The 17,581-nt window shown below is 39.2% G+C and overlaps 1 protein-coding gene across 1 annotated transcript in view; it reads left to right on the forward strand.

Moving 5' to 3' along the window:
* The first annotated feature begins 1,101 nt into the window (after positions 1–1,101).
* ADARB2 (adenosine deaminase, RNA specific B2 (inactive)) overlaps positions 1,102–17,581 on the forward strand; it is a 306,308-nt gene continuing 289,828 nt past the window's right edge. Inside the window, exon 1 of the mRNA XM_027648539.1 lies at positions 1,102–1,735. Coding sequence (XP_027504340.1) covers positions 1,636–1,735 — 100 coding nt within the window. The 5' untranslated portion in view covers positions 1,102–1,635. The remainder of the gene's footprint in view (positions 1,736–17,581) is intronic.

The raw sequence follows: 17,581 nt of genomic DNA on the forward strand, positions 1-17,581 counted from the left end.
CCTTAGCTGTTAAGACGGGAGGGCAGTTTCCCCCTGTGCTTTGTGCTGTGCCACATAGCTGAATGTAAGGGTATGTAGGGCCTTCTTACCGTATGTGACCTGCTCCACGGAGGACAGAGGGTCCAAGAGGTGACATTATCTTATCACACCTGAGTTATCCAAATCATGGTTTAATGAGGACTTCTAGAGACTTTTATGGAAGTATTCTTAGTTAGCTAGTTTAAAAATCTGTAACACATAGCTCTGCCTCATCCAAAAATTACAGAAGCCAGTATACCAACCAAACACAGAGGGTTTCTAATAGCTGGGAGAGTTGCAGTGGAAGTGGTTAGCAGCAGGAGCCAGGTAACCTACATTCCAACAAGAGGAAGTTTTAGATTAAAGGAGTTCTGATAAACAGGGTTTTGCTTTGTTTCTCCAGCCAACTACAAATGGAGTAGGCACTAATGATGACATTAATTATTTAACATAATTTTCCTTGATATTCTTTCGTTTTCCACTCACTACCTAAGTTTCCAGATATGTGTGTTTAAATGATATAATAACTAAGGATGAAGCAGTAGGTCCCTTGTAACTTAAAGCAGTATCTTATCTGTTGTGTATCCTGGCTTTCTGTAATGAACATGTAATGCTTTGTAGTCAAGCTTTTCAGAGGAATGCTGTTGTCATCTTTCCTCTCTGTAAAAGCCCCTCTGCTCCCGACACTTTAATTGCACAGTTGCCTAAATGAGGCACTGCAGAGTATTAATGTATGAGTCTGAGCGACAACACACTCCTCTTTTCACAGAGCTTTTGCCCTTGATCGTGAATGTAACAGAGCACGTACCTTAAAAATAACTGGAGATTCAAGGGGAATCTCTACACTTATCCTCTTGCATAAGGTTTGTTGACACAGGGATCCTTCAACAGTAACTCATATTCTTTCTCTGGGAATAATAAGCATCGCAATTAGTGAACTAGTTAATAACTGTGTGGTTGGGGAGGACAGTAGAGGCATTTCTCTGTATGTGAAAGCGGAGTGTTCAGTGTCCACATGGTCTAACGCAGACAAAAAAAAAAAAAAAAAAAAGAACAGGCTTGAAATCCTGCCTGCAGCCTCCCTTCTTGCAAGCTGCCCCTCCGGCTTTTCCCCGACGAAGGGGCAGGATGTTTTCATTCCCTTCATGGCCATTCTCCCTCGCTTTCTCCCGGGAGCCGGTCACAGCCGGCAGCCCCGGGGGAGAGGAGTTTGGGGGCGAGGGCTGGCGGAGCTGATGTCAGCGCCGGGCGGCGGGAGCGATTGGGCTGCGGGAGACTTTGCAGCAGCAAATCCGCCCCCCTCGCCCCCCCCTCCCACCCCCGCACCATCGTCTTCAAAGCGGCCGGTGCCCAGCAACTCGCAGAGGTGCAAAAAGTGGGCGCGGGGCCGGCAGAACCGCGGCGGCGCCCCCGGGCATCGCCCCGGCCGGGCCCGGCACGTCGGGGCGGAGGCGCGACCCTCTCGCGGCGGCGGCAGCGCCGAGCGGAGCCGAGGCACAGCCCCGCCACAGCCCCGCCGGCCCGACCCACCGCCCTATAAAAGCCGCCTCCAGAAAAGAGGAGAAACTCCGCGGGAGGAGAACACCTCGGCGCGGTGCTGCTCGCTGAGGAACCGGCATGACATCCGTCCTGGGCAGCGGCAGGGCGTCGGGAGGACCGAGCGGACAGCTGAGATGCAAGTCCAAGAGAAGGAGGAGGAGGAGATCAAAGAGGAAAGGTAAGAGAGGCGGGTTTTTTTCTTCTTCTTTTTTTTTCTTCCTTTTCCCACTCTCTCTGCCTGCCTCCTGCACAGCATCGGCTGCTCCCGGGTTTATTGTCAGCGTGCCCGGCGCTCGCCGGCACCAGCCCTGCGCTGCCCCGACGGCCGAGGCGGGGCGGGAGGTGCCTTCCCCGCGTGGTCGAGAGGTGCCCCCGCTGTCACCGCGACCGGGCAGAGCCCGCTCCCCTCCCCTTGTTGTGTCGAGCCGAGGCTGAACCCCACGGGGGTGCCGGCGGGGGGGCTCGCCAGGCCCCGTCCAAGGCAGGGCGGTGCAGCGGAGCTGTCCCGGGGCTCCACCAGCCGCGGCTCTGCCATCAGGTGCCATCAGCCTCTCCCCGAGCCGCAGGTGCCCGCGGGCAGGAGGTGCCGCTGCCCGGGCAGAGCGCGACGCGGAGCCCTCTGGGGCTGTCGCGCCCACCAAACTACTGCTTCTTTAATTCTTTAGACGAGGCCCACCAAGTTTTTCTGGTTTGGTGCTGTTCCCTGTCCCTAAGTAAACCTTGGTTAGGAAGGCGCTAATTTGCCATAAGCAGGAAAAGTGAAGCTACAGGGTGTCATTGCGGACAGGGAATATGCCCTAGATAACAGCTCTTCGCAAGGCTGTCTGCTTTCTCCTGTAGAGGGGATGGCACGCCACTGCCTGATTTTTGATGGTTTGCCTGCAAAAGCCGAAGTTAACAGGCTGTGAGCACTTAAAAGTAAAATAAACTGCTACGAGGAGCAGAGTGCCAGAGATGCCCAGCTGCAAGGCATTCGACTGCAGAGATGCAAAGTACGAGTGTCTGTCTAAGCAGTAAATATAATCTAATCTGTAATTGTCATCTTTATGTGGTACTCACACAAGTTTTAGTCAGCTAGCTCGCAAGCTGATGCTCTGGATGCTCTGTTTCTCTTTCTGAGTCTAGAAAACCTAACTTGTAGGTGCAATTAGTTAAGTGTCTCTTAATTATTGATTATGTTACAGTAAGTGCGGTATTTAATAACTTTTCAGAAAGGTGTCAAAACCGCTTTTGTATAGTAACTAGTAAAAAACAGTCAAATGCTAAATTCAAGACTGTATAATTTGATTGTCACTTTTTCATTCGTGAACTCTCTACATTCAAAATCATAGTAACAAAGAGTAACCTGCGAACAAGTAGAAACAAGAGACGCACGGATATATCAGGAGTTCAAGTAAATGTGTAACCTTGACTTGTTACTCTGGGCGTTTAACACTTGGTGAGAAGGCTACCTTTTATTCTGCATTAAGGAATAAATTTTAAAATGCTAAGAAAGAGAGAGCTCCCCTACTCCAGTGCCTTTAAATTTCCTTGTACTCAAGTTGTGCTCTGCAGACTTTTTATGTGCTGATTTGTTTTAGCAAAACTACTTTTCTGGGGAATTGCAAACTTAGCCTAGCTTTAGCTACCTCTATTTGGCTGGGAAAAAAGAGTGATCCATTAATCTCTGCAATGGAGGAAAGGTGTTTTGTTATACAGGTAAATTATAAGTGTTAATTTTGTTTCTAAGAAGCAGATAAAAGTGAGGATCTTTCAATAAGACTTTTCTGGTGCATTCTTTCTTGCTCTGTTTTGCCAAAACAAGGTGAAAGTTGAATGTCTTTAAAAAAGAAAATTAGCAAAACAATAAAAAGTTGCTCCACTATAACTTAGTAGCTGACAGCTATTTGCAGAATGCACGGCTGGAGGTGAATGGCATTCCAGAAAGTGCTTGACTGACCAATATCAATAAGAATGTGCACTTGAAGAGTTCATTGTTTATTCCTCCAAATGTGCTATTGTAACCACTTTTCAAATAATGTAGTTGGTTAGTATACTAATTACAGGCTTGTGTCGGTATGATTTTTATTTTCTTTTCTATGTAATCCTAGTATATATTCATAAATATACACATTCATCTAAATTTGTGCTGGCAAAAAAAAAAATCCTGTAACTTGGGCACACCCAGTATAAAACCTGTTGGATTTTACTATTATGTTACTTTATTTACTGACCATATATTTCTGCACTTTTTTTTCTGATGGTATCCAATGAAAAGGTGTTGTTTAACAGACTATCCTGGAAACTAGTCAAGACAACCTTTATTAGGCTTGTAAATTACTGTGTCTTTATGAGAATGATTGTGGGCCCCACTCTTTTTCAGGTTTGATCTATATACTAAATTGTGAAAAATCTTTGCAGAGAGTTAGACAAAAGACACTTGCCTTTAAATATTCTCCAGCACACACTTTGTTGTTTATAGCAGGAATGCTTTTAGTGGATGCTTTAAAGTATACCTAGATGTATATGTTTACACATACACACAGAGAGATAGATACCTATGGACATGTGTAGACAAAGAAATTCACTATGGTGTTAAATTTAAATTATTAGACAGAGTAAGGAAAGGAAATTATCTGTCAAATCCCCAGTCCTTAAGGAGATGGACTCAACAAATTATTTATACAACTTAATATATTTTATTACACGTGTTACATATGAACTATGCTTAAAACCAGGTTGAGACGCCACCTGATAGAATATATGGTAATGTGCAGGAGTAGAAACAATTATTATTTTCTATTTAATAGTGTTGCTTATCCTCATCTGATTTATTTTCCATCTTCTAAGTCATATTTTTTGTTCTCGTTAGTGTGAATTATAAATTCCTATGTCTGGGTATAAGCACTTCGCTCTGTTTCTTTTATAATAAGAACTTCACTCCATTTCTTTTATACCTAGATGCTCTGTTTTAGGAGTTACCTGGGGGCAGAAAGCAAGTTCAAGCAAGGAAAGCAAACAATGTTCTCTGAATAGCTGAATTTCTTTGTGCATTTAGCCTAAAAAACCAATAATAAACATGTGCTGCAAGAATCAGAGAGAGAGATGATTTCTGTATATGCAAATCAAGCACTGAAAAGTGTAGGACACTGAGTATGATTCCAATGTACAATATCATTGTCCAATAATTAATTTGCATGCATCTTATTTTTATGCTTATGAAATCCCACAACCTTTTCAGTGTAAAGATCCTGCCTTGAAGGTTTAACAATAAATGTCCATGCAAGGAATATCATATTCCAAGCATATATTTGCAGAGTGATTTCACTCAGTTTTACACTCTATGCAGGATGCGTGCTAAAAAGCTAAAATGTGAATACTCAGACCTATTTGATAAATTAGTGCGGGTAGAAATATTTTCATTGTCATTTGGAAAATAAGCGTGATAACTCCCCGTGGGAAGTAAGTATCTTAATTTTTCAGACCTAATGAAAAATAAATACAGATGCTTATGAGATCATCTGCATACTAATTCCGTGTAGGAGCAGTAATAGATATTTTATATTTTTCTGTCTCTCTATTCGTTTGGTTGGTTTTGTGGGTTTTTTTGGGTTTTGTTGTTTTGGGGTTTTTTTTATCAATGTGTACAAAATGACCAGAGGTTAGAAAACTATGCCTAATATTTTAGAGTGATCCATTTAAAATGTTTAGGTTTTTATAGGCAGTTACTGTGTTTGTGGGTTCTTGTTGTGTTTTCTGCAGGGCTCTGGAATATGGCAGAGTACTGGCAGAACTCAGCACAGCGGCCTCAGCACGGCTTGTGCCGATTTCATAACCTGTTGTATAGATTTTGAAAACATGGCTTGTTTTCCCAGATAAGTGATTACAAGTAGACCAAACAAAAGCAGAGTTGCCATTTACTGATAATACTAAAAAGGCTACACTTCAGCAGCCTTTCAGCAGCGTCATTTTAGAAATCAACATATAGACAGTAAGTATGAAACGGGTGATTGGATATGTACCCATTCTGAGTGATTTTCCAGTACAAGACAACAAATAAGTCACCTTATTTGTAATGCTTTTTATAGAGCTAATGAATAAAGTTAATTACTGGAAACAGGAGAGGGCATCAGGTATCCCTGATGCGGTAGAAAGCCATGGCTGAGGTTGCTGCGGATACAATGGGACACAAAATAAGAGTTGACAGAATAAACTAAATAAGGGCACCAAATTGGTGAGAGAGGTAAAACGATTGTGAAATGAAATTCCATGAAAAATTAATGAAATAGAAAGATTGTACTGTAGATGAAGGGAGCAAACCAGCTTGGTTCTTCATCATCCTGCAATGCCAAAGTAATAAATGAGTGTGTTTCATCTTGGTGAGGTTCAGGGACACAACTCCTTCCCTACAAAAGGATTGCGTTGTGCTTCAAGATGTGTTCCGCTTATCTTGTGCCCTGACAGCTCGAGAGGAAGGGACTGGATTTGGTGATAAAATTAAATTGATTAAACCTTTATCCATCATCTAATTTGGTAGCTTTCTTTTTCCTTTTCTTTTTTACTATTACCTCCAATTTCTGGTGATCCGTGTAATGACAGCAATTTGAGATAGCATCAAGGACATTAGCTACGATGACTGAACTTAAATTTAGAATAAAAATATGGGATTCATGAGTCCATATCTAAATAGCAGATGATTAGGTTATAGCAGAATTGTAACTTCCTAGCAACAGCATGTAATTGTGAGGACAATAAAATGGTGTCTTTTACTTTTAAGGAATAAAATATGTCAACTTTATCTCAAAAAAGTACTAATTATGTAAGTAGAAAAAGCACCGGTATGAATAGTGGCCACATCTTACATGAACAATGATGTACATAGCCATTTTTATATTTCTGAACTCAGAAATTGTCAGATGTTTTGCTTTCTTCAGTGCCAAAATGCAGGCATATAAAGCTAGTGGCAAAGAACCATACTGTTGGAAATTGCTTCATATGGCTTAAAATTTTGTAGCTTCTCCTTTGGTAGTGATTTTGGTAGTAAAATTCTCCCATAAGGTGAGAGCTTTGCTTATGAGTTCCAGTTTAAGTGCTATTAATGGAGTTTTTAAAATACTTCAAGGCAACCTTTTCTGAAGTGATACCCTACAAATTGAAAACACTGCACTAAAAACTACAGGTCAGATGAGATTGTTTTGTAAAATATCAAAATTACTAAAGGTCTGTGCAAACTGTTTTCTTAGGTTCCTCTAACACCTTATAGTTTAGCAAGTCTCATTAAAAAAGCGAACATGAGGGTATCTGTCTGATCTCTGTTAACTGTACTACTTTTGAATTACTGCTGGCCAATATTGTATAGGTTTTGTGAGTAGTAATGAACCTGAATTGATTCCTGTGTTTACAACTAACTATCTCTACAACCTTTCAGTCAGTGTCGCGTTTTTTCCAAGTAAGTGATTAGTTATACAGACAAAAAAGGCTGATATGCATCAGTAGATAGATCATTCTCAAAGCATCTTGTATGAACTTGAGGTTTTCTGTATAAAACCGCTCATTTTGCCTGTAAATTTTGTAGGTTGCAATAGTAAAATGAAATGGTTACCTTTCTGCTGTAGCTGACCTTTGTTCCCTCTGTATGAATTTGAAATTAAGCAGCCAACCCAGAGGAGTTTTAACATCATATTGTGATATATATAATATATTAAAAAGACTGCTTTGTTAACTGGCGGAAGCAGCTTGTCAACCCATACTAATAGGCAACCCTCCCTGAGTCATAAAATAGCCAAATTTAATGGTTTAACAGAAAGATGGATGGAGTTATTGTCATTCAGTCAGTCTAGAATTTCTTACTTCTTACAATGGATTTGAAACATGAGGATGTATTTTTGGGCCCTAGTTTAACAATACACACTCCAGACTAAGGACTGGACACTGCCACGGATGGTTTAATGAAAATCTCTGCCAAGTAAAGCGTGATAAGAAGGGGAGCACGGAGCAGGGCAGAGTGTGTGAAGAGCAGGATGGCTAATATTGAAGATATTACTGTGACATTAATGAATGAAAGGTGTATTTTCACTGGGAGTATTTTGTTTCATTCTGGCTGATCTAGATCCCAAATGTGTACTAGAAATAGTGAGGATTCAGAGACATATGGTAAAAGAGATTAGAAATGTGTAAAATTTCAATAGAAGAAAATTTATAAGATTTATATTGTTTACTTTGGAGATAAATGTAAGAAAGAATATAGTAAACTCATATTAAAGATGGAAACATTATAAAGAAGGTAAATGAGCTGCTCTGATTTATTTCTGAATTTATTTTTTTTTTATTTACAGAGACAGAGGCCTTTAAGGAAGCAGAATTTCAGCATGTTTAATAGGAGTGGAAGGACTTTTTCTGTTGAGACTGTGTGTAGCTGGCCTGGGAAGTTTGTTCATTCAGGGTATGGAAAAACAAAACTTATGTGTAGGAAGTTGAGGTATTTGATTAGCTCAGCTGAGACGCATGCTACAAAGTTTGATGCTCACTTCAGTGACTGTAGGCTTTGGCTTTAGGTAGGAAACATTAAGAAAGATTTCATTTTTTTAATATGAGATATGAATCCTCTTTTTCAGGAAATTATCTGACTCCTGACTTGCTTGGATTATGTGGAAAGGTGATTTGTAAGCAGTTTAATCGCTTCTGTTCACTGTGGGGCTTTTTGCACGCTCCTGTTTCCCCAGCTGAAGCTGTAGCATGGCAGCGGTTCAGGAGGTGCCTTTCTGCTCGGCTTCACAGCGGTGGCAACGCGCATCCCTCCGCTCTGTGCCTCCCAAAACCAGGAACACAGCTGTGAGGAAGGCAGGAACATTTCATTAGAATATTCCTGACAGCTTTTTTAAGCCTCCTTCCTCTCCATTCCCACCAAACACCCTACCTGGTGTATGTAAAAATAGACTGAAATTGAGACTGATTTCCAGGTTTTTACTTTGACGCTGTAGTGAGGTAAGGAGGATAACAATAAAAATTAATTCTCACACCCCCCCCATTTCTTATTATCTTGAAAAAAGAAACAAAAGGGTGGAATCAGGGGAGGGTGAAAACAAACTTTACAAATATACGATGATTTATTAAGTAGAAAAAAATGACAGGTACTATCATGACTGCTAGTGCATCGTCATCAGATAAATATTGTGTTGCAGGGGATTACCCCTGCAAACCATAGTCTGTTTGTGAACGTGTTTCTACTGGGTTCAGGTTTGGTCCCAGTACTGTACCAAATACTGCATCTGATTTTGGAGTTGTGCCACTTCTGAGTGCTGTTTCTGAAACCTGCAGTACGTGCTGGTGGCATTTTATGTGCAGTTCTGGAATGAGGTATGAGCAATAAGTAGATTTCAGTAAAATACTTCATGCTAAAGTGTGAAAATTTTTTTTCCCATTTCTTGTTCCTCATAAGAGAAATGGTGCTCAAAATCATTAACAGAATCACCTTTCTCTAACTGTTAATGAAACATCAGTGTGAAGAGTCAAAACTGCTGTAAAGTGTGGGAAGAAATAAGTAGAATTTGACAGATATTTTATCTCCATCTTTGTAGAAAGAGATTTACACATAACTGATTTTATGCAATTGCTTGCTTCTTAGCACTTCTCAGAGACTGTGAAATGGCTATTTATTCCTTAAATAGTGGAGTTTAACAAATGTAAAATGTTGGCTATCAAACCAACTGTAATAATGGGTTACCTTGGCATAAGGCCTGATTCTGCTGCCCCTACTCATGGTAAAATTGAAATTGAAACTTCTCAGTATGAGTCAGGGTGGCAGAACTGTGTTGCTGTATAAATTTGGGTCTGTGCCTCAATACATAAGTACATATATACATATTTGTGTGAAATACATACTTTTGTTTCTGTCTAGCTGTATGAAGTGAATGACTGTAATAAACTCCAAGTTATATTAGACAAAGGGTCTTAAAGCCTGTAGAGTTCAAAAATATTTACATGAGGGATTTTTATACTCTGTTGAAGTATTTTGTTTAGAGACGTAAAAATAAAAGTCATATAATTTGTGTATTTATTCACATCCATCTATCCATACTGTATGAAATTGTAATTTTAAAAATACATGTATAAATATTCTTATAGTATTTGTGTGTGGTCTTTCTCTGTGTAATACCAGTAGTCTTATGGACAAATCACAAAGGTACAACTGCACAAGAATTATAAGTTGTTTTTTTTTTCTTTTTGAGTGAGAAAGAAAGAAAGAAAAGAAACTTCTTATAAGCCAGATTTTTTAGGATATTTCTACATTCTATTTGTGTAGGCATGTTTTTTGAGTAGCTAGGTAATTTAGTATGGTGAAAACAGGTGCTTATGCCAGTAATACTAAAGTTGGGGAACTCCAAACCTTCACCAAAAAGGTCCTAAGTTTCTTTGTGTGCTGATCTTTCTCCAGCTGAATGTTATGGAAGGACTAACATAACTGGGAACAGAAGCCAACTTTGAGGTCATGCTCCATATTACATCCATGTCAGCAGCCCTGCCGCAAACCACCAGACAAAATGCCTATGTATTCTTGGATTCTTGAACAAAACTTATCTGAAATCAATTTTCATTAGCTGATTTTCAGGTTGTAGTTTCCCTTCCTCATGCCAATCATGAATTGCTATTTACATGTCTATACGAATGATGATTTTGGGGAGCAAGGGCAGAGCCGCAGTGGTCGGCGTTGCCTCATTGTTGAGCAGTAATTAAATTGGAACTCAGCTCTTGCTGCTCTTGGATTTAGGAGTTTAAAAGAAACAGAACAAAAAGGGAATGTTCTCACTGACAGCAGGTTTCCTCCAGCTGCAACTGCTTCAAAGATTATTGATTGATCCATGTTTATCATTTATTTATGCTAAAGCATCTGATCCGTATCTGTAAACTCCCTTGTTTCTAAAAACAAGGTACTTGACTTGTTTGCAATTCACATTTATAATGATCAGTTTTTACAGCTGTGCAACAGAGGTTTGCTTTAGCTGGTGCTGTGTCCACAAAGAGTACTTTTTGTGCCTCCAGCTGAAATCTAGGAGCACAAGTCATTTGATGATGTGGGGTTTTTTTTTTAATAAAAAGTTTCACTGTGCGAATTCTTTAGATTTCCTGCACAGAAAGAAGAGGGAATATACAGTGTTCAAGCATAAATGTGAATCATTTCAGTTCTGTCAGAACAAGTAAAAAGCTAATCTTTCTAGGTTATCTTGTACCCTGTTATATACTTTTAAATGAAACTTTATCTCTGCACTCAATTTGCTAAAAAAAAAAAAAAAAAAGAAAAGAATTTTGTATTTTTTTCATATTACAGCACAAGGTATAAACTGCAAGGTATAAACTGCAAGATTAAAACAGGCAGTAAGTTACTAACAGTACCAGTTACCAGAAAATGGTTATTAGGTGTCAAAAAAAAAAAAATAAAGCAGGGATTTAAAAAAAATGTACATTGTTTTTTGAGTAGCCAGAAATGAAATGGCCTTTTGAAGTTAGATGTCTGGTTTGTAATAGACGTAGTTTAACAGAACACTGCTTTATAGATTGGTTAGCCTAGGACCATTTTTAAGCAGGTGATACATTCTGCTTAAGTGGAGTAAGAAGCCATAGACAAAGATGTTTTGTCAGATTTTCCTGAAGGCTACCAGTGAATTCCTTATTAAATTTATACTTTTCTGATGTAAGGCACATTGGAGTATTTTTCTCTGACAGTGGTTAAGATCATCCTTCTCTTCAGATAATTCCAACTCATCCCAGACAGCAAGGACTCTTATTGCCCAGAGTTAATAGAAGTGCATCAGTGTAATCATACTGGGTACATGCTCAAACTATTTATGAAAAGTTGCTATTAACTTTCACAGACAGAGAGGCCACATCAGCCTAGTTGACAGAGAGGGAAACTGAGTCAGTCAATAAATCTGTTGCAGAATTAATAAGCAAGAGGTAGAAATTCAGTAGCCTCTCGCTCCAGTTTCAAGTTTCAAATGAACCTGGCTGTAGTTCGTACCTATCTTTGCTGTAGCTGTATGACATCTGTAGTTGGATCTCTTTGCTTGGGTTTGTGATTGTGAATTACTTGTGTGACATGGCAGGTCTCTGGGAGCTGCTCATTCCAAGGTGACCAGTGTGCCAGGCTGCACGCTGTCGTCAGGGCTTGCAGGCAGGAGCAGGTATAATCCCTGCCTGCAAGGCAGCCTGTGCAGTTGTTTGGAAAGCAGCTCTGCCTGGTGGTGTTGGAAAGAAGAGGGCTTTTTATTTATTTATCTATTTGTGTGTAAACAGAGGCATGGGACCTGAGTCTTCCTTGGTGTTAAATCACATTTGCTCTTTAGTTTGTGGAGGGCTTTTGATTTGTCCCAGAATGGCTTGTTATACATGCTGAGGGTGAGGTTTCTATGTGGCAAAGTTTGTATTAAAAAGGCAACTCTTTCTTCAGTATTAAGCAGCACCTTGCTGACAAGTCTGCAGAATAACTCCAGCTTTGTAACATACAATACTTCCTTCAGATGTTATAAGAATTTGCTTATGGAATTGATTGAAACTATTACAGGTTTTCTTTTTTTTTTTTTTTAATGAGATTCATCCTTTTAGGTGAATAATTTAATTTCAGAAGAATTAAATAGTATCTAAATTTCATAACCTTCATTTCCATTAAAAATCACAGTAACAACACCTATATTTGTACCTTACCTGTAGTTCATCAATTTTGTTTCTGCATGAACTTCTTGGAAGACTATGAGACTATTCTACTTTAGCTAAACCAACTGTAAATTCACTCTACTCTTTAACAGTTATTCTTTAAATAAAATGTGGCAGACAATTCTTGAGATGAAAAAAGCACCAAGCATTTCTTTCTGGGTCTGGGAAAGCAGTGCTAAAAGCTAAAAATAATTAAATAAAATCTATTCCTTATGCATTATTACTTTAATTTTGCTTCATAATACTACAGCCCTCATAAAGAGTCTCCAAAATTAACTGAAAGCAAGCAGCAACAAATTACATTGTTTTGGGTCTTGTAGAGTGCTGTTTTAACAGGAATATGAATTACACACTAGAGCAGCCATCTCAATCTACTGTTAGTGATAAAAAACATAACCACAAAGGCTCCAAAAATAAAATAAAAGTGTATGTAACCCTAAAAATCCATGTTTACCACATATTTTCATGTTTTGAATGTGTTTCTTCTTTACCAAAATGCCCATCTCTTTCCTCTCCTTCCTTTTATTATCTTACTTCTCTTATTTGTATCCTCACCTATTGAAGCAGCAGTTATTCATACAAATTATGAAAATGAAAGTATATGTGAGATTGGTGCCTGGATAGGACCAATATATCATCAAAGGTCTTTGGGGTAACGTATGGCCTTGGTTCAGCAAAATCACTTCTTCAGTCATTCTATTGCTGCTCAGAAAAGCAGTAAATAATAAGTAACAAGATCTGCATACAAATGTGCAGGTGCTTTGGGTTTTTTCTGTGGAATCAGAAACTGGATGAGAAGTTACTATTATTTTCCTAAAAATTTTCTACATACAAAAGAATTTATAATGCACTTACTTGCCAGCATATATATTTTTAGGACTTATTCTATCTTATCCAAACTGATCTTGCTACCACTTCCTGAGCTGCCTAGATGTTTCTCTGACACTGGCACATAAAGTTTTTTCCTGTGCTGTTTAGGCAGAAATGGGAGACAGCAAAAAGCAAAGGTAAGAGGCTGAGACTATTATTTTAATGGCCATTATAGCAAATGCAATGTGAGCACGGTATACAGGCAGTTGATTGGAAAGAGTGGCTTGTAAAACTTGGTTAATTTTGTTAATCTTACTAATCTTGGTTTCCAATAACTTTCTTTTTGTTGGTTTACCCCACACGACAGTGTTGCATACGGTGGCATCAGGCACATACCTGTGTGCAGATGTAGTCATGCACAGGCCTTGTACAGGCAGTCACCTGAATTTCCATTTGTCGTTTCCCTGTGCCCCAACAGGTACCACTGAGTCTGCTCATTGTAGAGGAGATGGTGATGACTCACGGAAACCCACATGGCAAAAAGAGACTTTTCAGTCATCGTCAGCTCAGGCTTTGCAGAGGGATGAAGTACAGGTGGGCAGGCATACTACAGGCACCAGGAGATGTGATGCTCTCAGCACATCTGTGGCCAAAAGCGTGGCTAAAGGGTAGCAAAAGTACATCTCCCTGACCAAATATAGGAAACTGTTTCCATCAGCCCTTTCCAGCAGACAGCTTGCCTCTGCTGAATGTTGACAACATATTATATAAATTTCCCTGCAACAGCTTGTTTCAGAAACTTTCCCCAGTAATGTAGATTAAGTTAGAATTTTGTTATGACTGCTGTAATGCATATTCATTAGATAAAAGCCCAGACAATTACTGAGATAGTTTCACTAGCAGGTGGAGTATGTTTTAGGATTTGTTGGGCATGGGATTTGCTGGAATAATCTCAGACAAATTTGGGGGATTATTTTTGTGATGAAAATAATTTTCTATGAAAAGTGAGAATGTAAGCAGATTTGAAGGTGATTTCATTATGTTTTTACATTATTTTTCTTTTACAATTTTAAATCTAGAATAAGTTCATACTTTGAACAAATGCAGGTCTCTCAAAGCAAGCAATAAACCACACAAATAAATGCTACCTTAGTAATATTGTTTAAAATTGCATAAATTGTAAGCAGCAGTATTTCTAAAGGGATATCACTATTGCATTAATTTTCCAAAGCTAGAAAAGAACTAGAGAAAAATATTTTCTGTCTTCACTTGTATAATGTTCACTTTCATCCATTAAGGTTATAGATTAATTTTTGTTGAGTAGGTGTTATTACAGCAAACATACATGCATCAACATTGTTGAGAATTTGCAAACAAAAGCACAATTTCTTTTAGTCTTTCCAGTAGAAAAGAGAGAAAGATTGAGAGTAGAATCAAGATGAAGAGAATAGAAGCCTCATCCTACCCTTTTAGATGGGAATCTTTCTTTTTCCGGAGCACCAGGCCCTAAGGTTTATAGGACCTTCATCCCATAGGTCATTCTCATGTTGGTGGTCTCATTGTCTTCAGTGAAGATTGATCTTGATGATAATTTTTGTAGGGGTTGGGGTCATGCTGACTGGCACTATCAGTAGTGAATCACTGCCAAATTAGAGTTTCAAAAAGTAAACAAGGAAGTTAAAATTTTACACTCAGGAAAGCACTTTAGCTCATCCCTACAGCACAGCATCAGATTTAACATTAAAGAAGGTTTAAAAATACACTTGCCTAGCACAGAAGTTATCAGTCTAGACTCCCCATCTGTTGAATGCCTTACAAGTATCAGTAGCACTTCAGTATCTGACTTAAACAGAAATCACAATGTAAAAATGCTAATAATTTCTCTATGTTGTTTTGTTACTAATGGAACTTCAGAGACACAATTGCATACGTTTATATTCAATTTCTATTTATATAATTAAGCATAGACTCTCCAGTACTGTGCATATTAATGTGCCAATATGTGCTGCAGCAACATGCATATTAACCTACATGCATATTTATGTAAAGGGCTGAACTCAATGGAAGTTCTGTCCTGGGCTTCATAAGGAGCTTGGATCAAACTCTATATTTTTTTTTAAATAAGCATTGGAGCAAATTTCTAGGAATTTATTTAATTCATAGTACTGTCTTTTTGTTGTTGTAGTTGGTTTTTAATTCTTAAGCACAGGTTTTTTGTGAGCATCATTTTCACTGGTTTGTGTAGAGATGTTTCTCTGTTGATGGAGCTGCTTCTCTAACCTCCTTTGTCTTTCTTGCTTTCAGTGTGTTTTAATCATGCTCTCTAATCCCCTATGCCATTATAACTGATTAATTAGCAAACCTTCACATTCAGGCTCCAAATTTTTCTCTTAGGCTCAGACCATTTATAATCTCAGCTGAAAAGACAAGATTGAACATCTGCCTTATATTTAATCTCTTTGCATCTTGTACCCATCATGATTATTGTTTGCTCTTTATTATAACTGGGGGTTTTAAGGGTGAAATGTTACATTCTGCATTATCTGGACTCATAGCCTGAAAATAATTCCATGCAGATGGGCCATAGGGAAATAATGAAAGTCAGGGAGTCCACAACTCATGTTCTTTTGTAGAATTTGGGACATTAGATGTCCATTTTTTCCAAGAATCGACTTGAAGGACCTGTGGGTGGAAAAAAGATCATAGTAGATTAATTGTTTCTTTTTAAAATTTACTTTGCAAAGATGTGGGATAGAAACGTACATATATTTGTATACTTACAAAAAATAAACAAATCCAACATTTTGATCCCCTTGTCAGGTGCCAAAATCTATGGTTTTCAGAAAATCCCATTAAGGGACCTGCAGCTATCCCAGCTTCTGGTGACAGTGGAAGGACCACCCTCCTTCAGAAGTTTAGTTCTGAGCTTCCCTCGACTCCTTGTCAAGATTTCCATGTGAGGCCTGTTTGCTCACAGCTTCTGCAGGGAGCATTTTTCCCTACTGCACTTGCTGTGCATGTTTTTTGATGTAGTTGGGTTTGCGATTTTGAGGGATTGAAGGGAGATCAAGTACCCATTTGTCATTACCTATTTCCAGCTGGAAACCTTGGGATGGCAAGCCTTCTCTCCCCCCTCACTGACTCCCAGCATGAAGAGATAGTGGAAGAGAAATTTTTCCAATGCATTGTACATTTTTCAACACAGGTACAAGAGTGGCATCTAAAGTAATTTCTTTGCTCATCCCACCTACTTTCCTTTCACCATCTCAAACACCAGGTAACATCACAGGGAGGATTTTTTTTTCTCCAAAAGGAACTATCTGTCTCCAAGTGTCTCATAATTTATGCAGAAATTGCTTGTTTCTCCTTTCTGCTATAGCTGATACCCACATGTCATGTGCATCCAGAGCACCGTGTTGTCTTTGCCCTGAACTGGGCCATGGGGCGTATTCAGGCTCTCCAATACATAAATTCTTACATCAGTTAGATGGTGTCACTCAGCTGCTGGGCTCTGTTGCAAGTACACATTTGTGTTATTCATGTAATCTGAGCCTTTCAAAATCTGTGACAGCTCCAAACACCTTGCAATAGCGTTCCTGCAGGTTTTGGAATGATACTAATAATAGTAGTATAATATAGTTATAAATATTTTCATTATGGAAATGTAAGAGGAAAGAAAACAGCTAAAGTCAGTTGCTTTTTTAACTGATTTTTTTATTTCCTTCAGGACTTTGGGTGATCTTTGTAGGTATTAGATTAAAAAGTAATTTCAAACATGAATAAGAAATAACATGTGCAGAAAACTTCATTTCTGCTAGAATTAGCAATGTGAAGCACCTTTCTGGGGCTCTGACTCCAGTCTGCCAGTTTCCCACAGAGTGCAGAACAGGTGTAGCTGAGACCAATGGAGCCCATGAAGCATTTTGAAATAGTCTCTAGCATTCATTTCTTTCCCCAAGAAGAACTAATTTTAAATATTCCAGGAGGCCTTTCAGGAGAAATGGCAACTTCCTCTTCTGACTGCCTCTTTGTTCTCCTCTCTCACAGATGTTTGTTCACGTACAGTTTTGTATTGCCCAGATGCATTGCTCTCTTCTCAGTTTCCAGTTGGTCCCTTTAGCTGCTGTCTTTGGACAGCAATGTATCAGCAAGGAGCAGATGAGACTGATGTGACTTAGGCTCAATTTTGGGACAAGCGTTCTTTAAAAGATGCAATGTCTCAAGAAGTGGTAAGGCTTAGGGGAGATGCAAGACCCCATCTATGACAATCTGTCTGCCAGAGGGAGAGCTGATGTGAAACTCACACCTGAGACACTCACCTATGTCACCTTCTGTACATGTTTCTTTTACAAACAAGTCTATGAACTCTGTGTGTGTCTGTCCAGGGTACAAGTCAGGGCACTTGGCTTGGCATGTGCTAGATTGCTGCTGAAATGTTGGGCTCAGAATGGTCCAAACAGCAGCCAGTTCTGCTGGATGTGCTCACCTGAATCTGTGAGAGATGCAATACTAGGAAGTCACGCTGCCC

This window comes from Corapipo altera, unplaced genomic scaffold, assembly GCF_003945725.1.
Source record: "Corapipo altera isolate COAL_440 unplaced genomic scaffold, ASM394572v1 47, whole genome shotgun sequence".
Lineage (NCBI taxonomy): Eukaryota > Metazoa > Chordata > Aves > Passeriformes > Pipridae > Corapipo > Corapipo altera.